The sequence below is a fragment of the Mizuhopecten yessoensis genome, unplaced genomic scaffold, assembly GCF_002113885.1.
Source record: "Mizuhopecten yessoensis strain PY_sf001 unplaced genomic scaffold, ASM211388v2 scaffold917, whole genome shotgun sequence".
Taxonomy (NCBI): Eukaryota; Metazoa; Mollusca; class Bivalvia; order Pectinida; family Pectinidae; genus Mizuhopecten; species Mizuhopecten yessoensis.
In genome coordinates this window covers 649948-674226 of record NW_018403786.1, presented here as the reverse complement: position 1 = coordinate 674226, position 24279 = coordinate 649948, and the positions used below count along the sequence as shown (strand labels likewise).

The window sequence follows — 24279 nt, the reverse complement described above, 5'->3', positions numbered from 1 at the left end:
AAGCAGAACCTGTGTAGGTCCGGTGAAAGAATAGGCTTGCTGTATCCCAATGCAAATTTTTCCCTCGATATTTTCAGAGTGACGGAAGCATTTAAAAGTCATATTTGGATGTAAAAGTGATTCGTTAAGGTTTCCTTTCCTGTACATGTAGGAAGCCCTGGTAAAAAATACGTCCGTTTCTCGTCTGTGGTATCAAATAAAACATTTTGCATATAAAATAACTCACAAGCAACAGAAGAGAGGAAAACAGTCGCGTGATATTTAGTAGTTAAGGTTTGATAAAAAAAAAAGTGTTACATTGTACCTTTCATATCTGTCTGTTTGTCTAGTTGAATCGCATTGAGAGAGAAGAGCATTATAAAATTAACAAACAGGGTCTGTAACGTAAGGGGATATACTTGTATCACTAGTTTTTTTGCTTAACGTCAAAGTGTTTGCATGCATGATTGAATTTCCAACACAAATGTAGAATTATCGTCTCAAATTTGCAGTCCGTTGGCATTATGTCGTTTGATCTTAACGAGAAATTGCTTTTAATCAAGCAAATTCGTGGAATTTATATCCCCCGCTGGCAGGTTAACATTACTGAGGTAAGGTATAAACATGTGAGTATCGTGCTGTTAAGACATAATGTATAGCTGGACACTCGAAGAAAAAAAGCCCTATACCTCATTGATTATTCGTAAATATGCACAAATCACATCGGTTGTCAAACTTGGCATGAGTCGGATGTGCATATGGAATTTGGTTGAAACATCTAAATAATATTTACAGCAATAATCACACGAAAACCAATGAGTGCCCGAGATGGATGGAAAGGCAGAGGAACACTAACATTGTTAATTATCAAGTTTGAAGGATTTGGCTCATATTTTCTAGATTTATTAAGCGGAGTCCGATTAGAGTGTTGTCTAACTTTGCCGAGCAATTAATGCGTTGAATCTTGTTACTAAGTTTGAAGACAATCGAAAAATATTTGAGAGAGTTAATGAACAGGAACGGCAGATAATGACGTTTTTCATTATTTAAGGCGCCATAACTCCGCCAAATAAATTCCGCTGAAAGTGGTCATCAATCTAGGCCGAGCCCTTAAGGCATTTAACCCTGTGACCAAGTTTGAAGAAAATCGGTTAACATATTTGTTGTAGTTATTGCACTGAAACGAAACGCAGCAGATAATAACGTTTTTCATTATTCAAGGGGCCATATAGCTCCGGCAACTGGGGTCCGCTGAAAGTGGTCATCGAACTTGGCTAAGCCCTTAAGGCATTCAACCCTGTGACCAAGTTTGAAGAAAATCGGTTAACATTCGTTGGAAACGAAGCGTGACAGACAGACAGACAGACAGAAAAACCAAAATAAATATTCCCCGTTTCGATAAAAGTGGGGGATAATTATAAAATGAGTCATCATGTTGTCCATCCGTCTGTTTTTCCTCTGTCTGTCTGTCTGTTCGTCCATTGTCTTCTGTCCGTCTGTTTGTCCGTTAGCACTTGGAGATTATCTTACTACTGGCTTTATACATTGGATGTCTCTGGTCACAACATGATTGACACTCCCCCGTCCCCTTCCCAACCCTGGTGCGGGGTCTGAAATACACATATGCTATACTGACATGGGTCATAATACACATAATGCACAGGTGTAACAAACCCCTGTGGTTCAATCTAGCTGCGATAACGTAGCTTTCTGACGACGAGAGATTTTTAAAGGCCGTCAAGTTTGACGGGAGTATTATGGTATGGCGTCGTCCTTCCGCCCGCGTAAACTTTTGTTTGTCCGTCAATCTCCTCCTACATTTTTCAATCGATCTCTTTGAAACTTGGTATACATCATAATCATGATATGAAGTTGTGTCTCCCTTTAAAGAACTTTGATTCGACAATTTTTGCAAAAGTTATTGCCCTTTGTTCATATCAGTATTTGATTTTTTGTCCGGCAATATCCTCCTACAATTTTTGACGGATTTCTTTGAAACTTAGTAGGCTAAATAATCATGATATGTTGTCGTGTTTCCTTGAAAAGAACTTTGATTCGACAATTTTTCCAAAAGTTATTGCCCTTTGTTCATTTCAGTATTTAATTTTTTGTCCGGCAATCTACTCCTACAGTTTTTGACGGATTTCTTTGAAACTTAGTAGGTTAAATAATCATGATATGTTGTCGTGTTTCCTTGAAAAGAACTTTGATTCGACAATTTTTGCAAAAGTTATTGCCCTTTGTTTATTTCAGTATTTGATTTTTGTCCGGCAATCTCCTACTACAATTTTTGACGGATTTCTTTGAAACTTAGTAGGCTAAATAATCATGATATGTTGTCGTGTTTCCTTGATTTTTGTCCGGCAATCTCCTCCTGCATTTTTCAACGGATCTCTTTGGAAGTTTGTGATGTGTTAAGGAAAATACATTGCCATGCTTTTTAAATGCACACAATGTATTTAGACGTGTTGAAAAAAAGATTCTTTTAACAAGTTATTTCATCAGTTTTGTCTCTTCTATTTTATTAAAAACAACTAAACTTACAATAAATGACAAACATCAAGCATTCCATTAAGTCCCCTTTACATGTACTAATATTTGTTCTACCCTTTAATTGTATCTGTATTTAATGAAGGCGTTAATTGCACTTATTTTTGTAAACAAATGATACATGGTAATAAATGATAAATGCATACTTGCCAACCTTTGATTTTTTTTATGGGGGGGAAGCCGTGTGCTCAAAATCAAATATTACAAAACATGAATAATTATAAAAGATGAGTAGATGCCCCCTAGGTAAAAAAAAAAAAAAAAAAACACTTTAGAGTGTCAATCGTCTTTTCAGTTGTTCTTTCTGATGAAATCATTGAGTATCAGAATAGTTAAGCAAGTTTACTGGCTGAAAATGGTCAATTCTAGCACGGACTTAGATAGTAATCTAATTCCATGGTCTGGCCTGAGTCGAAAGGTGTTAAGGGGACGTAACTCACGAGATCTAGAAAAATAAGCTACATGTAGATATGATTCGTCATTTCATCAAGGAATTAGACTAGACCTAGGTCCATGACTTTGACTAATTTTTGTATGTTTGACTTTTCGAAACGTGTGAAATAATCAGTTCTTAAATGTGAAAACGAAAAATTGAATAACTGATTACATGTAACGTTTTAGTCAATTTTCAACCACATGTATAATCTATTCAGATATGTGGTCACAAACACTAGCTATAGACCATTGATATACCTGGTCCCAAACTCTACCTATAGATCATTGATATATATCTGGTCACACACTCTAATTATACTATAAACCACTGAGATACCTGGTCACAATCACTAATTATAGTTCACTGAGTTACATGTACCTAGCTAGTCACGAACAGTAACAGACGCACTACCTATGGACAACTGAGATACCTGATCACATTTTTTTTTTAGTTAACTGAGATACCTTGACACAAAAACTTACTATAGACCACTGAGATACCTGGTTACAAACTCTCACTATAGACCACTGAGATACCTGTTTACAAACACTTATCATAGACCATTGAGATACCTGGTAACAAACACCTACATCAGACTATTGACGCAACACTTCCTCAGTGATCAAGTCCAGTCAAGATAAAAAAAATTTTTTTTTTTTTTTAAATATCACGCTTGTGAGGTGTTTACATATTTGAGTTGTTGGTTTGTAAACAACTTCAAGGACGAGCACTGCTTTAATTAATTAAAATATGATATTTGCATTCATAGCCTTACGCATCGAGATATATACACGTGTGAAATTTAAGTGTATAATTTACAAAATTCTGTAAAATGTAGTATGGCATGTTTTGACTGTATTGTATTGGAGGTAATTTAAAACCTTGCCACTGTGAACACGTCAGATTTGTTTTCAGAAGCCGGAATGTAGTATGGCAGGTTTTGAATGTATTGTATTGGAGGTAATATAAAAGCCTTGCAGCTGTGAACATGTCAGATTTGTTTTCAGAAGCCGGAATCATTAATTTTAATTTGTCTTGAGCAAATCTAAGTAATTTCATAACTGGCACACCCTTAAACGCTTTTAACTTTCCGAGAAAACCATTGTCACCCGAGGCGAAGCCGAGGGTGACAATGGGTTTTTAAGGGTTGACAATATTTACTGTCACCTGCTAATGAATGTCATATCTATTTTGTTACACCAAAAGTCTTTGTAGCTCAGAAACGGCAGCAAACCTCGATAATGACATCTTGTGTATTGATAGTCTGCTTTTTACAATCGCTATCGCAGCGGGGCTTGATAAAATTGGCTGTTGCCGTCAAACGTTCTTGTGACCATCATGGTGGGGAAACGAAGCGGTGCACGCACATTTTTCACGCATGTGATATTTTTCACTGTCTCATGGCAATATCAACCGTGCCCCTTAAAACCAATGTATTTTCGGAGGGTGACAGAGATTTTTGTTTAATTTTCTCCCAACCAATCAAATAGCTAGAAATTCACTTGAGGTGTAACAAAATAACATATCTTCTGATATCGATTACTTTTTAGATTAATTTTAGAGATATAGTTTGAAGACACTTCATGATCAGTAGATTTCTTCACACACATTAGTCCGAATTATTTTATCGACTTTTTTTTATATCAGTCTGGCGTCGATTAACCATTTATTACAATCACCATAGAATTAATAAATAATAGCAAAAAACGAAGCAGAGACATGTATGATATTTTTAATTCCAAAATTAAATGCACTAATAAATATATTGACAAATGGTCTAATGTGCTAGGTGTTGACGACAATACTGAATTAATAAAATTACAAAATATAGTTTTCAAAATAACAACAGATGTGACTCTGCAGTGGTTTCAATATAGAATTATACATAGGATACTTGCAACTAACAGTTTTCTTACAAAAATTGAAATAAAAAACAAACCACTTTGTATATTCTGCAAACAATCCGAAAAAACTTTACTACACATATTTTTTTAATGTGAACATGTCGAAAGGCTTTGGCTACTTCTTGAAAACTGGATATTCTCAAAAACCTCTGTTTACATTAACAAAACAAGATATTATATTTGGGAAAATAGGTAAAACATATTATGTGCATAACCTTATTATGCTAATTGTTAAATATTACATTTTCAAACAACGTATGAAATGTGATACACTTTTTATAGAAAGTGTAAAGAGAGATGAAACAAAATACCTTTCTCCAAAAATGGAGACTCTTTTCTAACTTAATGATAACATAGCTTATTTACCAAGTATTGTGTATTTTCCCATATATATGCACATATAACTTGTACCTAATTCGATTGCCGCCCGAGATGTGTATTAACCAATTTCGAATAATTCATTCCAACTCCAGACCGTTACGGTCACAAATACACAGGTACTACATGTGTAATGCGCATCTCGGATGGGAATTCAAAAATTCTCCTTAAATATCCATAGTATGAGAGCAAGAGTGTATACATGTTATGTTTTGTACTGTCTTTTGTAAAATAACATGTGAAAAAAAAAAATGTTGGAAGGGAAAAAAACCGTCAGAATTATTCGGACTATACACACGTGTGCCACCCCACCGGTGGTATAAAAATTCAATTTATCATAACTCGGTCAATTTTTCAAATATCTAGCTTAAGTTGTATCATAGTCATATGAACAACACACAGGGGTTCGGTTTCGGGATACTTTCGGTTAGTAATAAACCTATACACACCAGTAAATAACAGCAACACTTTTTACCCGGTGTTAATTGAGAGTACCGAGTTTTGTTTATACCCTTAATTTTTATAAGGGTTTAGAATGTGTATAAACACCGGATTTGATCAAAAGTATTGCTGGAAAGTATCCTAAAACCGAGCCCCTGTAGAATAACATCTGATCGTAAAATTCAATTCATCAGAACGCTGTCATTTTTTCAACATCTAGCTAAAATTTGGAATATATACCAATAAAAGACCTATGAACAACATGTCCTTTTTTGTCGCTTATTTCGTTCAAAAGTAAGTATTTTTAAAGATATTGTTTGGCGATGCTTTCCTTACTGTACAGGTTAGTACACACACGTGCCACGCCGCCGATCGAAAAATTCAATTCATCATTACTCGGTCAATTTTTCAAATATAAAATTGAAATTTGGTATAGAGGTGAATTATAGTCATATCAACAAAAAAACTTCTGATGTCACTTACTTTATTCGGTATTTTTAAAGATTTTGTCTGGCTTCGCTTGTTGTCACTTGAAGACGGTTTTAAGGAGGATCCAAACTTGGGAGTCTCAGGTCAGCATCTCAGGAAATCACATTGTATGGCAATGCAAGCCTAAAATCAACTGTGTCATATTGTATGTACAGTACTAGCTTCTAGCCAGGCTATTACTTCATTGACATCCATGTTAAAGTATTTCCTACACTGTAATTACTTTTGAGAAATCTTATTTTAGAGATTTAGGATATACATATATTATAATTTTGAAATATTTCAACATCAGAAAATTTAATATTAAAGAACATGCTATGCTTTCACCATTTTGATAACTAAATACTGGTATATGAGATATCTAAAATTGAAATATATTGTTTGAAGGTTCTTATATTATAAAGGCGTTTCCCCTGTCAGCTACAAGTAAATGTAGAGATTCAACTGGGGAGAATCGTGATAACTTGTCATGAATAACCTTATGTACAAATTTGAATTGCATGTATCGGTATATACGTATGCAATCTTATTTTGACAATTATATTGCAGAATCATAATTAATATGAATGGAAAATTTAGGATCTTTTTATTTTACTAGTATATATCTTGGAATAAAAAAAAAAAAACTCATAATATTTTTTTACACATTGCAAGTTGTAGTTCTGAGCCTGGTATAAACATAGTTGCGTTCATACAACAACAGTACATTCGAACATCTTGGTAGGCAGTGAGTATTACATTTATGATTTCATTGATTTGTGAACTTAAGCTAGAAAATGGTGTTTTTTTTCAGTTATCAAAGTCTTGGTGTTGACCTCCTTTGAATGCCTCGTCATAGAAACCTTTAAACCACTTCAGCTATTTTTTGAAGGAAAGTTCCATGATCAAATGCAAGCCAAATTTATGATCAAATCTGCCAGGGGTTTGAGCCCAAAAGAGGTCAAATTGACTAAATTTTCAACACAGAGATGCTACAATCAAATACTCTTCATAGATGGAAAGGTCCTGTAGGCTTATTTCATATGCATATTTTGCTACCTCTGGATCATTCATTCCTCCTTGAGAAAGGGTTAATGTTTAGGCTAAAACAAAACAAAAAGTTTTTCAGGCAACATTCCAGAGAAAAATAGAGTTGGTCAGTAAGCAGGCAATTTTGTTTGATTTACTTACAGGGTAATAACAAATGTAAGAAAATTAATTTCTATGCATTTCAATTGTTATTATCCTGTCAAGAATGTGGTCAGTATCCCATGACGATAACAGTGCATGTGATCTTTGCCGGACTATTAAAATGATCTTCATGGATACAAAGTAGGTGAAAAAATGTTCCCTAATGTCCACGGGAAACATTTAAGGTAGGTCATGATCAGGTTATCCGAAGCATATGTAAATCTTGTTTTTGGCCTTACTGTAGTTGATATGGGGAAATAACACTTTTGGGTACAAATTCAAAGTTGGATGGAATGACTATCATGTAACTGAATTTTGATGGTATGAAAATTAAGAACCTGGCCCTTCCATAGAGCCTGTAGGGAGGGGCCAAAGAGGACAAATTGGCTGAAATTTCAACAATCTTTTTCTTCAGATCCTGATATGTTAGAATCAACCACTCTTCATGGATGGAAAGGTCCGAAGTCGCTATATCTGAAATTGTTATTTCATTACCCCCGTGTCGTTCATTCCTCCACAATATCATTTTTTTCTGTAAATTGTCAGCAATATATACCGTATGTCCGACAATTATGTACCCGCCAAAAATGATATATCAATAATATATGTTGGTCACTCCCAACATGAATTTCTCTCAAGGAATTCAAAAGGCTTTTTTGGATTAAATGAACTTTTGTTCTGTTTTTGTTTGATTTTTACATCACTACAACAAATAACATAAGTGCATACATGTATAACTCGGCGAGATCACTGTAGTATATGTATCATTTCTGTGTTGTAATTGCAATGGTCCTGTTTATATCTATTGCATAATCTCGCTTCTGAAGATACTGGTACAGTGGTATCATGGTTTAGGTTCAAAATATGTTCCAGATATAATGCTTTCTTACATTAAAATGTAAATAATTAAAGTGTTTTATCATTTTGTTATTCAAAAGGAATGGATATTGAAGCCATTGCTTCTCCAATATTGGAATATTGAGAAATTTAATGCTGGTTTAGAGTTACAAAATGGGAATAATATAATTACTTTTAAAATATTGATTTAGAATCATCTTTCATAACTACTTAATACTGATTTAGAATCACCTTTGAGCTAATTTTATTGCGTTTGCATGTCACCTACAGACCAGGTAAAGCTTGTAACATCGACACCCAATTTCATGATTTATTGAGAACTAGGAAGATTTCCTCTGAGTATAAATATCAAAGTTCGAATTATTGGATTTTGGGCCAAATTGTTAGAACCAATACCTAATAAATTAAGTAATATAATTTATAAGATTATTATAAACTATAATTCTCAATGGACTAATTGTATTAAAAATATCCTTGATGAATGTAATTTAATACATATATTTGAAAGTCAAGAATTCCATAGTACACAACGGTTGAAAAATACACTTTTCCATACACTCATAGATAAATTCATCAATAATTAGGCAGCGATGTTTTCAATTCACCTAAAGGGACCAATTACAGAAGTTTTAAAAATGACTTAGTATTAGAAGACTAGCAAATTTAGAATGTGTAATGCTAATTTTCCGACTGAATGTGGTAGATGTAATAACATACCAAGAGAAGATAGAAAATGTATTCTTTGCGACCTGAATGGAATTGGAGACGAATATCATTATTTGTTTAAATGAATTGATCACCAGATACTACAAAACAGAAGAAAAGTTATGTCGAGATATTATTTTTAAAATCCTAGTACTTTCTAGTTTAACACGTTATTTAATTATGTAAATAATGAAGAATTAATTTCACTTATAAAATTCCTTAAGCACATAATTGAGGGAATTAACACTGTCCATTCACACCATGATTTATATGTAAATTGTACTATATGTATGTAAATTCTCTACAGGCTGTAACCAGTTTGCGAGAATAAAAACTTGTCATTGTCATTATTGTTTGTGTGTACTTAGAAATTACCATGCTCTTTGCAGGTTATGAAAAGATTAACACACTCGTACTTACTGTGATTGCTCCTTGGGTCCTGTCACTCCAGCATGGTGACCTTATAACATTGAAATGGTTGAAATTAGTGTCCTATAATGAAATACGCCTACTGGCAATCCATAGACAACTACCAAAGTTTTCCCCAGGTCTGATACCACCCAGGAATACATCATGCTAGCCCTTTAAAGGGGTCATACATGACCGAGATATACAACATAGTAATTAGTGAACTATAGTTTGAAGGTTGTTTCGAAAAATCAAATACAAGCCTAACTTATGTTTCAAAGTAATCATTGACATTTTTGACTAGCCTGGGGCATTGGGCTTTGCAATTTAAGCAAACATGTAGATGTTCATGAACTGAAAAAAAGTATATTGTTTCATTATTTTTTCAATCCCCGAAGGGTTCTCGAAGGAATACAGGTTTGCACTTCGTCCGTCCGTCCGTCCGAAAAGTTTGGCCGGGACATATCTTCTATACTATTTCACCTGGAGTAACCAGATTTGGTGTACAAGGACATCTTTGGATGGCAGAGTGAAGAGTGCAAGAAGGTCACTTTGACCTCACTGTGTCCTATATGATTTGACATTTGACCTTAACTTTTGAAAAAGTTGGACTGGGGAATATCTTCTTTACTATTTCACCTGGAGTAACCAGATCTAGTGTACAAGGACATCTTTGGAATGTGGAGTGAAGAGTGCAAGAAAAAGGTCACTCTGACCTAACTGTGTTCTATGCTTTGACCTTTGACCTTAACTTTTGAAAAAAAGTTGGTCCGTGGCATATCTTCTCTACTATATCACATGGAGTAACCAGATTTGATGTCCAAGGCCATTTTGGAATGAAGGAGTGCAGAGTACAAGATTTAGGTCACCGTTACATATGAATTGACCTTTGACCTTTACTTTTGAAAATATTTGTACGGGGGCATATCTTCTATGCTATTTCACCTGAAGTAACCAGATTTGGTGAACAAGGACATTTTGGGATGGTGTAGTGAAGTAGGTCACTATAAACTCACTGTGACCTATATATATGCTTCCTGACATAAGTGTACTGTTTGTGTATAGAAATTCTTACCGGTGGCCATCGGGGTCTATGGATTGGCTTGCAATACTTTGCCTTGTTAATACATATTTTCTATGCACAGTAGATCCTATTTCTTTCATTTTGTCTTGAGAAAATGTTGCCCTAAATGGATCAGGCGATATATTGACAAGAGTGTTAAGATAATAGTAAATCAGTAACAACAAAAAGGCCTACATGGAATATCTGACAGGTTTACTTAATTAAAATACTTTTTTTAAACTACCATTCATTTCATTTTCATGGAAGAATATTCAGCGCATTATGTACTAAGGATGTATTCTGTTCGTTTTGCTACCTTAAATTTCTTAGCTGGGGGCGCTGCAGGCGCCCGAAATCTACACAATCATCACAAAGGTTACTGAACTATGTGTGCTCGCTTATAGGCAGTGCCTATTTCATATTATAATAATGCAATTACTTAACAGGTTGCAAAGATTAAAATTCAAAGGCGGCATAAATAAATATGACTATTTCTCTCATTTCCGTGTGTGTGAGATAGAGCTGTCCAGGGTAAGAAAGGGGTGTAGGAAATTTCTATCGTACACCCCATTTCACGTGACGTGACGTCAAAATGGCTCAACAATGATGTGACGTCACTTATTTGGAACTCTCCGATGCCGCAATGCGGAAAAGACGACGCGATGAAATTAAAACCTTTTACTATATACATTTGTATTTACAGTAAACGTTAGAAAGATGTGATTAATTTTTCTGCGCAAACACCGTTCGCAAATATGGGATATGCTTAATCTGGCTGGCTGATTCGTTTTCGTCTAAAATGCTCAGGGGAAAAATTATATTTTCAAAATGGTGACCAGTCCAAACGCATTTTCATGGTTTCTGGGCTTATTCTGGTGGTTGGAATGAGAGAAAAATCCTCTTTCATGCCCAAGGTGTAGGATAGGGACATTCCTTTCTCTTACCCTGGACAGGTGTATCCGCACTTTTACCGGTGTGAGATTTCCTTGTCTCACCCTAGGGTTGAGACAAGCTACACGTGCTCTTTGCACGTTCTCCACAATAAACCTGACGTCACTGATGTGACCCGAAGAAGAACTACTTTTATGTGGTCACACACATACACAAGTTCGTCTGCTAATCTTGTCGTGTTTACATTTGACATCAAAGAAGATTGGATTGATTTTAAAATGTTTAAAATATGACGCGTGAACCGTCTGACGCATACATATAATATTAATACGCTATCCACGTGTTCCTGTTTACAAACAATATACTTCGTCTTACACTTGGACAGGAACAACAGGGTAAGAGAAAAATAATCATTCATCTCTCGGGGATGAGATAGGGGGATCTCAACCCTCGAAGGGGAGAATCTCAAGTTGCCAAACACTCGGCAAAGCCTCGTGTTTGGCAAATTAAGATTCCCCCCCCCCCCCCTCGGGTTGAGATTCCCCTATCTCACCCCCAAGGGATTGAAATATTTTATTAATCCTACACCCCTAGCTGGACATGAAAGAGTCTTATAATCTTATGTTCTACATTAACACAGCTTTGCTCATACTTTTATTTTGTGGCATTGTGGCAAATGATACAGATCGCCTTTTTGAATAACGCCATGATCTATTTTTCAAAGTCCAAGATGCATGGTCAGTGTAGCTTTTCCTTGTTTTTATATGGGGATATATATTTAGTCACACAGCGGGACACTTGCTGACCTGTCAGTGTTCTAGTTTCTCCTAATTTCTTGCGTGTATCCTTGTGAAAATGGAAGAGGGTACCCATATGGAGAGGGATGAGAAAGGAGCGGAAGGCAAAACAAGGATACTTATATGTAACAGCATGTCTGATTTTATTTTATTGAACACACGACAGGGAAATAAAACATGCTTTTATGTTTGTCCAGATTTATCTCTTATGTGGAGCCTTTTCTCGAAAATCAGCTAGAGGTACCACATCTGAGTTCCTAGTTGATGAAAACAGAAAACAATGGTACGGAAGCCAGATTATTTTCACTGTTGTATAATTGTTCTATATAAGTATACAATAAAGTTATTTAGTGCTATTGCATTAGGGAAGAACGATACTTTGTTTTCCCTCGTTAATGTTTCCCTCGAGCTTGGCCTTTGTTAATGGTGTTTCCCTATATTCCGTAGCTACCGCAAGGTCACTAAATGTATAATATGGGGGAGGGGTTATAATGCGGTTGGGTTTTCTGTCCATGTGAATAGGATCATGAATTGGAGGAACAACTCTAATGTATGGAGGTGCGCTTCTTTGTTTAAACAAATGGTTCACACTTCTTAAACACTGCACACACTGTAATCATACTTAAATCACATAATACTTAAATTGAGGTTATGTGATCATGATTATGCAAAATGGAAATACCTCCGCTTTTGATGAAGTAATGCCCCTTTAAAAGCATTGTTTGCGCTATTATGAACACGCACTTCACTTATTTCAATGATACTTTGTACATGTAATGCTTACATTGGGGGGTCATGAGTATTCAAGAATATAAAACGGAGAACCTTAGCTCCAAAATTAATGGAGTTATGTCCCTTCGTTTAAATACATTGGCTGAGATACTCATTCTTAAGTAATGTTATGATTTGATAAACTCTTATTGCACAGAACCATTACAATAAAATTTAACAGTTAAATTAAACCTCCACTTATTTAGGGGTTAAGCCTGTTTGTTCAAAATTCTTCTTAAAAAATAACTTCCTACAGTTCTTGAAGCAAGTTTCTGCCCTGGCAACAGTTTTAGTTTGGAAACTGTTGAGATCCCCACATGTGCGTGAATGGCATGAAGTAACAAACACAATCATGGATGCACCTTTGTATCTACCCCTATTAGACATTTATTTACCTAGAATGACCTTTAATGATATCACATTAGATCTCATCACTATACTATACCTGTCAGTCCTTTATCACACTATAACTTATCACTAGGCTATACCTATTAGTCCTGTATCACAAAATATCTCGTCACTATACTCTACCTGTCAGTCCTGTATCACACTACAACTCATCACTATACTATACCTGACAGTCCTGTATCACACTCGATCTCATCATTTTATTATACCTGTCAGTCTTGTATCATGTTATAATTAATCACTATACTTTACCTGTCAGTCCTGTATCACATTATAATTCATCACTATACTACACCTGTGAGTCCAGTATCACACGATAACTCATCACTATACTATACCTGTCAGTCCTTTATCACATTAGAACTCATCATAATACTGTACTTTTCAGTCCTGTATTACACATAATGGAAAATATTGCAAATTGACCGGCGTTTTTGAAACCCATTATAACGTTACATGTTTATAACGTTAGGCTACAACAAATGTTTTATTCTTAAGCCAGTATATTATGATTCCTTTTGGAATAATTCACAGCTATAGCAACCTCGAGACTAAAAGTCCATCAGTAGATCCAACTTCAACTATCATTATGATAATAATTGGAACAGCGTATTGTTGCGTGCTGATTGGCTAAGGATTGTGTCTCGCGGTGCATATCATTTAAAGTTCGGTCAACGACAAAGCTTTCAAGTAGTTTATCTAGTGACATGCACATGTAAATATACACAGTTATCCTGCAGACATCTTGCAGAGCATATTGGATTGGATTCAAACCATCTGAAGTAAAAGGTAGGTTGTTAAATACGAAGGTACCTTGCCATACACATTCGTCTTAAAGAGCTTGTTATAAACAATTATTTTGAGGTAATTACGAAAATTGGCCAATTTTCCTAACATATTAAGGTCGTTGTCAAAACGTTGAAATTGAATTGAGGTATACATTAACAAGTGTGATTAAATCTTAATGATGTGAAGGAGGAAAATCATTTTTAGATTTAGATGTTCAATGTGAACTGATTTATCTTCTTGATTTCTGGAAAATCATTATATAAATATGTGTTTGACTCATCAGAAAATCGAATTTAAGTAATAGCTAATACTAAAGACTAATTCAGTATAATGAAGTAAATAAAACCATCAAAAAATTATGAATGATCTACTTAAGTTACACTTCCCATATCAACATATATAATCTGTAATATTAGGTTTTGTAAATAAAGCAATGCAACGCTCTCTCCTGAGATAGGAGGAGTCGAGTTTGACGTAGGATGGAAATGTGGTGCTACAGATAACAGACACAAGAAATAACGTTTACATATTCATTCACTTCAGCAAGTAAAGTTCAACAGTAATCCGTACACGTTTACGCCACATTCATTCCTCTGCCGTATCCGTACGTTTCCGCTATAGGTCTTTCACAATACACCCACTTTCAGTCTCCATTTTAACTAATGTAAAACTAACACTAAAACACTAAACTAACAAAAATATGGCAACTCTAAAACTAGAAAAAGTTAACTCTGGCGATTCTTTAGTGTGCGCTCTCCGTAATATATGACCCCTGTATTTGTAGGTGTTAAAATTAGCTAACACGACTATTGGTCAAAATTATGATAAGGTGATGCTGTGCAAATGGACATTATTGATTAATTGTAAGACTTGATCAGTACTTAAAAAAGATATATAACTTATCCATGGCAGTACCTTTTATTTTTTTATTTATTTTATTTTTTCAAGATATTCAGAACATGTACATTATACAGAACATCACATCAACACACATCCACACATTCACACATATCAACTATTGAAATTATCATCATCCTCATCCTTATCATCATCCTCATCATTCATCATCATATAACGGATAATAATTTGTGAACCGCTTTGAGACGACCTACGAACTAGGTTGTGATAAAGCGGTATATACGAACCTCCAATTATTATTATTGTCATCATCCTCTGATGACGATTTTATACAATCACCAAGTCACATTCAATTTTCACGCACTTTTACACATAGAGAGACAAAACAAATGGACAAAGAGCACTAAGAGAGAGAGAGAGCACTAAGAGAGAGAGAGAGAGAGAGAGAGAGAGAGAGAGAGAGAGAGAGAGAGAGAGAGAGAGAGAGAGAGATCAGACTGCCATATTTGAGAAGAAAATAAATAAAATAAATAACTGCTGTGAGTATTTGTCAAGATCGTAATAAGTTGGCTCAGCCTGCATCGTTCAAAAATCACAAAATCTGACTTACACTGTACATGTACATCTGCATAAGCCAGCTCTACTAATTTTAACCATTTTTCCCATCCAGAAGTAAATCCTCTAAGACATTGTTCCCTTTTACCACGAGCAATATATTTCTGAACCTTATTGTAATCTTTAATCGAATTGACTAAAGCCGTCACTTTAAGTGACTTATGAAAACATCTGGTTTTGTATATATATTGTTTTATGAACAGAGTAATTTTATTATCAATTCTGGTATAAATTCCAGTTTGGTTGATAAAACCAAAGATCATTGATTCTTTATTTAGTGAGAAAGGAATAGTGAGAGCACTTAAAAGACTTTCAAAATTGTTCAGAAATGTTTGTACTTCCCTGCATTCCCATAAAACATGGGTAATTATCTCCCTTTCTATGATACAAAAACACAGCGTGGGTTATTTACAAGTCCAATTTTGTATAAATAAGAATTGGTTGTTAAAATATAATGATTAATTCTAAATTGCAACCATTGCAATTTTATATTTTTTGTTACCCCGAAAAGAATAGCATATATTTTCCCCCAAGTTTCCTGATTATAGTCGAATATAGTCCCCCATTTTGTTTGAGCAGTTATTGATGCATTATTTCTGATATTATAGAAACCATGATATTCTAGATAATTAGTTATTGTACCATGTAGATCAAAAAATCCCTCAAAAGACCAGGAAGAGTGGTCTGTATTGTTTTTCAACAAATCTTAATTATCATAATCTCATTTTTAAACCACTTACGATAAAAAAACAGTTTTATTCCCAACAGAAATATTTTTGTTATACCATAAGGGTGTCTTAAGAAGGGCAAACTTGTCATTTTTAAACAGCTCCTCTTTTGCTCTTAATTTATACCATGCCCTAAACACATCTTTCCAAAACACTTTTTTGCAATTTCCTTGAATTTTATTTAAGTACTCGTTTTCTGAGTTAGCCAAGATATGAGGATTTACACAAGATTTTAAAATGCTTTCCCATTTACCTTATGATCGAAAAAACCTTTTTCTCCAACTAATTTTCAGAGCTTTAATAAAAGACATTAAAATAACCATTTTTAGACCACCTTCTTGATAATTTTGAATTATTAATTCCCGTTTAATCTTATCAGTTTTGCTATTCCATAATTTTTTTTTTGAAAAGAACAGAATTGAGCTGTTTTATAAAATTTTCAGATGGATGAGGTAAGAAAATAAACAGATGATTCATCTGAGAAATTAATAAAGATTTAATGATATTAATTCTACTAATAGGTGTGAGCAACCTTCTACTCCAGCTCTTAATAAGAGCTTTAAGTTTAACTATTTTTTTATCAAAGTTCATTTTAGGTATTTTGTAAAGATCTACATGGAAATTTATCCCAAGAAGAGTAAATTTATAAACTCCCCATCTAAGATTCATATTTGGAAGGAGAACATCATTGCTGTATTTTTTTACTGCCTATCCAGACAACTTCAGTTTTACATACATTTACTTTAAGACCAGATATTTTAGTTCATCAACCGCCCCTTTCAGTGATTTTTCAGACCCTTCTAATACCACAGAAGTGTCATTTGCATACTGAGAGTTTAAGATGGCACAGTTATTAACATTTATACCAGTTATACTCTTATTGTTTCTAAGGCGGATTGCTAATACTTCTGCACATAGTATAAAATTATATGGAGCGAGGGGATCTCCTTGACGACAACAACGATTTATTTTGAAAAATGCTGATAAATTATCCCCTGGTTTATAGCAGAACTTGAATTACAGTGTAAAACTTTGACCCAATTTCTGATATCGTTTCCAAATCCAAAATATCTAAGTACTTCGTCGTTGAATTTCCAAGAGACAGAATCGAAAGCCTTTTCAAAATCAACCATTAATAACATTCCAGGGATATCATTTTCCTCTGTATATTGAATAATGTCATAAACCAGGCGAGTATTTTCTCCTACATAACGTCCTGATAAAAATCCTGTTTGATCAGAGTTTATAACTTTTTGTAAAACTAATTTGAATCTACTTGTTATTGATCCAGTAGCAAGTTTGTATACAATGTTTAATAGAGAAATAGGTCTCCAATTCTTTATAAAAGACTTTAATTTATTAGCCTTAGGTATACAAGTAATTATTCCCTGATGTTGTGTAATAGACAGCTGACCGTTTAAAAAACCATAATTTAATGCCTTAACCACAAAATTACCCAACTGATTCCAAAAATATTTAAAAACTTCCGATGTGAAGTGGCAGTAACTTGGCCTCGTTCTATATTTAGCACTTCCAAAGTAAAAATCAATACCTCCTACCGTGAGTATTCTACGGGTCATTAGGTGTTGAATTCCTTGCCAGATTGAAGGTCAACCGCTGCTATCTGTGTAAGATTGGGCATCAGTCTCCCACGAACTAAAAGAGAAAACAGCATTTGATAAAAAACAATAAACTAAACACAAAAACGGTTAACAAGGTAAGACGTATTCAATTACAGTTAGCTGCATTCGAAATCATATGCGCTAATATTACTCTTTAGAACAAATTTCCTTGACAAACGTTCTAAGACATGCTTGCTCATTCAAGTGTGTACTCTTCAGATTATCTCGCATGTACAGGCGCATTCTATCTCGGAAAGGTGATATTTCACAACTTCGTATTCTGGCTTCCCTTTAAAATAATTTGTATGGTGTTGGGGACACCTCTTTGTCAGTATTTAAATTAGAGTACAAAATTAACACTAACATGTAATCCCTGAACACTGTTTTTATTACAACACTATTCAATTTTCGTCGCATCTATACAAATGCAGATAGTGTGTAGGTCTAAGACAGGGATTAATAAAAGGGGTTAGTAAGTGTCCGACTTTTCGGTTAAGTATCTTGGTGACCGGTTCGTGGTCTCTCGCCCGAGTAACCGGTCAACTGGCTAACCGTTGACAACCCCACATAATGCATATACATACCAAATCTATAACATCGGTCAATATCTAAATGTCGACCAATCAAGACCGGACCTAACACAGATATTATGGCAAATAAAAAAAAATCAACGCAGATCGCAGTAGTGTTCGTAGTGACACTGCACACCTTTACATAGAGATATTTGACAATGCATAATTTCGACAAATTAGCGGCCAGTCTGCAGCAGACATTTTTTGGAATATGTTGGCCTTTTTTCCCATCTTCAAGAACCCGATTAAAATATTCTATTGAACAATTTCTATTGTGGTCCATTAATCAGAACAGAAATTGGTATAGCCTTAAATGACTCAGCAAATGATAGGCCATGATTTAGATCTGTTCGGAAACTTAACATTGAATATCATTAGTGACTACATGTATTAAACGTATGGCAGTACACCACTATTGCCGTGATACCTTGTACAACCACGCATGGTTATTCATTAAATCTGTGTATGTATCATATCTTTGTCTACCATTGTAAGTCAAATGTTTTGATATAAAATTAAACAAGAGGCCCATAGGGCCTGTATCGCAAACCTGGTTAATAAAGCTACCATGGGAAATCATTTTTATTACAAACAATCCCTCCAATGGTACAGAAGAAGAAGTATTTAAAAGAATTAAAAATCAAATTCACCTTTTGAGCCCCGCAACTCTGCACCCAAAAGGGCCACATCCATCATTAATACACAATAAACCCTCTTTGCCCAAGGATATTCCAGGCCAAATTCGGAAAGTCGGATAAAACCCTTCAACTGGTAAGGAGAAGGATTTTTAAGATTTAAACCTCAATTTCCCTTTAAGCCTCGCCCCTCTGCACCCAAAGGGGCCACACCCACCGTTTATAGAAGAGAAAGTTTCTTTTACCCAAGGATGCTCTAGACTAAATTAGAAATAAAAAAAACTTATCCCTACTGTAGAATCAGGGTTTTAAAGGTTTTACCCATATTTCCTCTATTTGGTCCAGACCCTCTCCAGCCAGGGGGTCCAAACCCACCATTTAAAAACGATTGTCCCCTTGGCCCACGGATGTTCCAGACAAAATTGGGAAATCCCGTAATCCCTGTGGTAGAAGAAGGATTTTAAAGGTTTACCTCTATTTCCCCTATGGGGCCCAACCTCTCTGCCCCCCCCCCCCCCCCCCCCCCCCCCCCCCCAGGGGGGAGTGGGGCACACCCTCCGTTTATACAAAATTGAGTCTTCATGGCCTAAGGATGCTACAGGCCAAATTTAGTCCAAATATACAGGGTCGTTCAGAACTAATAGCATTTTAAAGAAAAAGTTGACGGATGGACGGACGGACGGACGCTGCGGTATGGCATAAGCTCACCATAGTCCTTCGGACCAGGTGAGCTTAAGATTAAAGCTCGAACAAGTTAAAAGTTTTAAAAAAAGTTTTCGCAGTAGTTTCTAAATAAATAAGCCTTAATATACCACAATCCCCCAAAATAAAAAAATCGTGCTGCGAACTTACAATTTGAGCATGATTTCGAGTGAGAAATCGTGCCGTAATATACGGTATCATATATCTGCTTTCTAAGTCAGGCACAGGGCGCCAGGTAAAACACCGGTCACTCATCAAAGTGTTATTTACCTATTTTGTAACTTAGTAGCCAGACTCATTCTTGACGGTCTAACGGTCACTGTAATACTGTGTAACACGCATTGAAAAATTGAACGTAATCAAAATTAATAAGATGAGAAATTTAAATTTCAGTGTTCCTTGTATCGAGCTAGAACCTATCATTATACATTACCTGTCAGTCCTGTATCGGGCTAGAACCCACCATTATACTTTACCTGTCACTCCTGTATCGGGCTAGAACTCGTCATTATACTTTACCTGTCAGTCCTGTATCGAGCTAGAACTCGTCATTATACTTTACCTGTCAGTCCTGTATCGAGCTAGAACCCATCATTATACTTTACCTTTCAGTCCTGTATCACACCAGATCTGATCATTATACTTAACCTGTCAGTCCTGTATCACACTATATCTCATCAATATACTACACCTGTCAGTCCTGTATTACACTATAACCCAAAACTATACTTAACCTGTCCGTCTTGTATCACATACGATTATATAAAAAAAAGTCCTTTACTGATTTACAGTAGAATTACCTAACAAGCAATGCATGTTTACTATTATCTTCTTTGCAATTCTAAAAGCAATATGTGATAATTTCCTTTGATTAAAAAAAAAGATCTGATACAATTTCTTCAGCTTACTTAATCAAAAGGTATTTCTGTCGTCATTTACTAGATCTGTGATTTTACAGCCAATACAAAAATTGTTGTAACAGATATTCTACATATAATTACGATAATCTGATAGTAGTGTCAGGATCCGATTATCAATCATGTCATTCATGTGCATTTAATCCCATTTGTTAGGTTTATTCTGTTTTTATATTATTTAATTGATTTGAATGTGCCAATTTCAAAACATTTTTGAACGGGACATGGTTCTGATAGCTTTCGTTAAGTCAAATGTTGAAGAATATTTATATCCTTGAAAGGAAACTAATAAATGACAAAAAAACTGCTGATTCTTAAAATGCCGTTCTTTCCACAAATGACAGCCCCTCTAGGTGTTTCTATGGAGGACCTAACGGAAACTCGTGATTATGCTAACTTTGACCCCTACTGGTACGTAAAACACTACGTCGCCCCGGATGAAGCCGTAATCGGCATGCAGACGGATCTAGATCATCTCCGTCAAATGTTCACGAAATGTAAGTCATCACTAAAATTTAGTTGTTCTCTGTAAATGTAATTTCCAAAACATATATTCATGTATTTGAAAATGATACTGATATAAAAATACAATAACAGCTACATGAAATGAATTAAACCAGTTTCTCAACCTCACATTAAAACGAGGCAAACAAGAAGTTGATTTTGCATTCAATGATGTCATTAAACTGTGACGTTATAAAAGGGCAAACTTACTGACCTCCTATAATCTCTCATAAAGGGTCAACTAATTGGAAACATTTTTGTCTCTGGTGTGATAAAATATATTAGAAATTGTTTCGACAAAAATAAGAGAAAGATGTGTATGTATCACATAGCTGACCCATTTTACAATGTCATAGGGCCATGTCATAAATATCGTAATACACTTGTAATAAAACCTTAAGGTACTGCGATTGATCAATACCGTGGAAACATATTCCTACGCCACTACAGGTACTTTACGGCATTTAAAACTGTTAATTATTAAAAAAAGACATAAATATGAAACTACTTTGCACTGCACGGCAGGATAATACTATGATCGCAGTATATTGGTTTTGACGTCTATAGAGTCAGCTGATATCACATAATTATTTTTGATTTTTTTTTCAAATTATGAATGTAATGTGATAAATAGAATCTTATATTTGTGGCCATATCAAATTGACTTTTTAAAGCTACGGTCACATGACGACAGTGTACACTGACTAAGTTGTCTTCACAACAATTCATGTCAAATGTATGACCTCCATTATCTGTTGAGTAGTTAATATTTGATTACAAGCTCATTATTTATTTCTCAAACCCTGATTAACACCTGTGTAGTGATGCCCCTGCAAATGGCATCTAATTGAAATGGGATTAAACAAGACATGGTATCATGACTCTACATCAGGTCTATTATATCGACACTGAAAGTCAATCAACACGATCTTGTCAATGTTTGTGTATACTATTTGTGACAATTATTTTCTTTCCTCCAGACAAAATTGGTGGTAAGCGTCTGCTAGACATAGGCACTGGTCCGACCATACACAATGTGATCTCGGCTAGCCGTCACCTGGACGAGATTTTCCTTTCTGACTACGCCCCACAAAACCTAGAATATCTGCAAAAATGGCTTAAAAAGGATATATCTGAACCAACAAAGATAATGGATTACGTCATCAGCCTCGAAGGTTGCAAGTAAGCATACTTTCTATGACTGAATAGTACCTTTAAATTAAATTGGTTTGAACAGGTTTCTATCAGTTTTGTTTTGATAGCCTGTCCCCTTTCTTGAAAAGGCGTTTAAAATTGAACAAATAGCCCTGATCATAACGTAAAAGATGGACACATTTCTAAGTTTAACTCGGCACGTGCACGTACAAATTCACACGCGTCAATACATTGCTTTCTCAGGATGAAATATATTACACCAGCTACAACTTTCACTCTGCAAACATAATCTCATAACAGGAAGTTGTTCAAGTTTACATCATCCAGCCAGTTATTTGCATATTGATCGAAGTATCCCTCACAATTTTTTTTTGACAACATATAATTGCATGGTTTTTTTTATATAAAGGATGACTGCTGAACAAAGAGAAAACGAAGTAAGAGAAAAGGTAAGAGGAATTCTTCCTATAGACGTGACGTCAGAAAACCCCCTCGGAACTGCCTATGACGGGGGTAAATTTGATGTCATAATTTCGAGCAGTTGTTTAGAGGCAGTCGTGCTTGACGTTACTGGGTACGGGAGGTGTATCGAGAATGTATCTTCCCTTCTGAGTAAAGGTGGGTTTTTCATCAATATTGGCGACTTGGAGGGGAAATATTATCAAGTAGGATCGTATAAGTTCCCAGGAGTGTCGATAAATGAACAGGAAATAAAATCAGCAATGGTTCAGGCCGGATATGACATCAAATTTTACTCGGAATTCCCTGTAACTGCTGAGGAGACGCGATACACTGACACAAAAGGGTACTTCGTCGTTGTCGCGACAAAATAATTCTTTTCAGAATATTTTGTTTTTATATTATCTAAATCATTTATTATACTTTTCTTAAATAGATATTTATATGTTGTTGTCACTAAAACTATCAAAAACTTATAGTTATATCTTTTTTGTCACTAAAAGAACCAAGTACAGACATCGATTATCTTGTTGTCACTAAAACTAGATAGAAACAGATACAGCTGTATGACCGGACAATGCACCAAAATAGCGTGTGCATACATCGTGCGCATACCGCATACTAATTTATCATCACAATAATTCAGATGATGTTCAATTTTGCAATGCGTGTTACACACTATAACAACGACATCTAGATTGTACAACAATGTACAACAACCACTTTGAAAGTTGACCGACATTCTCATGTTTCTTCAAATTAATAACCAAGCTGATTAAGTTATGGGAAACTATTTGACACACATCCTATCCGATACAACCAGTAGAAACATGTATATTACTTAATAAAAGATGAAAAATCGTTAAAACCTTCCTGTAATGTTCGTCCTAACGAACTACTCAAAGATGTGCCTAGCATGGCGACAGCTTCACTGAAATCCTGAAAATTAGGAAGACGACCATGCCTAACAAACGCCGACATCTCGTTGTCGTTTATAGACGTTGTAGGCTTCACCGCCGACTTAGGAAGGTTATGAGGATTAGAGTGTTGTCCTTTGGTCCGACGTTTGGATTCCCTCCATCCTGATGCTTGTCTCTCCGCCTCCTTCCCAGTCTCAGAATCAATATCTACGGTGACGTCACTACATCACTGACGTAACTGTTCTCGCGTGATTCCTGCTATGGGAGTTTGCACCGTAGTAGCTCACTAGGGAATAGTTTTAGGGAAGTTTCCTCGCAAAGGGGGTAGTAATTACCCTATTTTCGATGAAACTTCCCCATTTCCGATGAAACTTCCCCAAAAAAGTTTTATTTCCCCATTCCCGGTAGGACTTCCCCTTTTCTGTGAAATTTCCCCTTGGTCCGCTGAAACTTCCCCTTTCTGCTGAAACTTCCCCTTTCCGCTGAAACTTCCCTTTTCTGCTGAAACTTCCCCTTTCCGCTGAAACTTCCCCTTTCCGCTGAAACTTCCCCTTT

At 35.3% G+C, this 24279-nt stretch overlaps 1 protein-coding gene across 2 annotated transcripts in view; it reads left to right on the top strand.

Annotated features, from left to right (window-relative positions):
- Positions 1-13946: 13946 nt before the first annotated feature.
- Positions 13947-24279, top strand: part of LOC110454664 (nicotinamide N-methyltransferase-like) — a 36759-nt gene continuing 26426 nt past the window's right edge. Inside the window, exons 1-4 of one of the 2 annotated variants that reach the window (XM_021504311.1) lie at positions 13947-14037; positions 21031-21183; positions 22171-22372; positions 22755-22794. In XM_021504311.1, coding sequence (XP_021359986.1) covers positions 21048-21183; positions 22171-22372; positions 22755-22794 — 378 coding nt within the window. In that variant the 5' untranslated portion in view covers positions 13947-14037; positions 21031-21047. Of the gene's footprint in view, positions 14038-21030; positions 21184-22170; positions 22373-22754; positions 23281-24279 lie in introns of those variants that run through there. The other variant, XM_021504301.1, reaches the window with a different exon arrangement.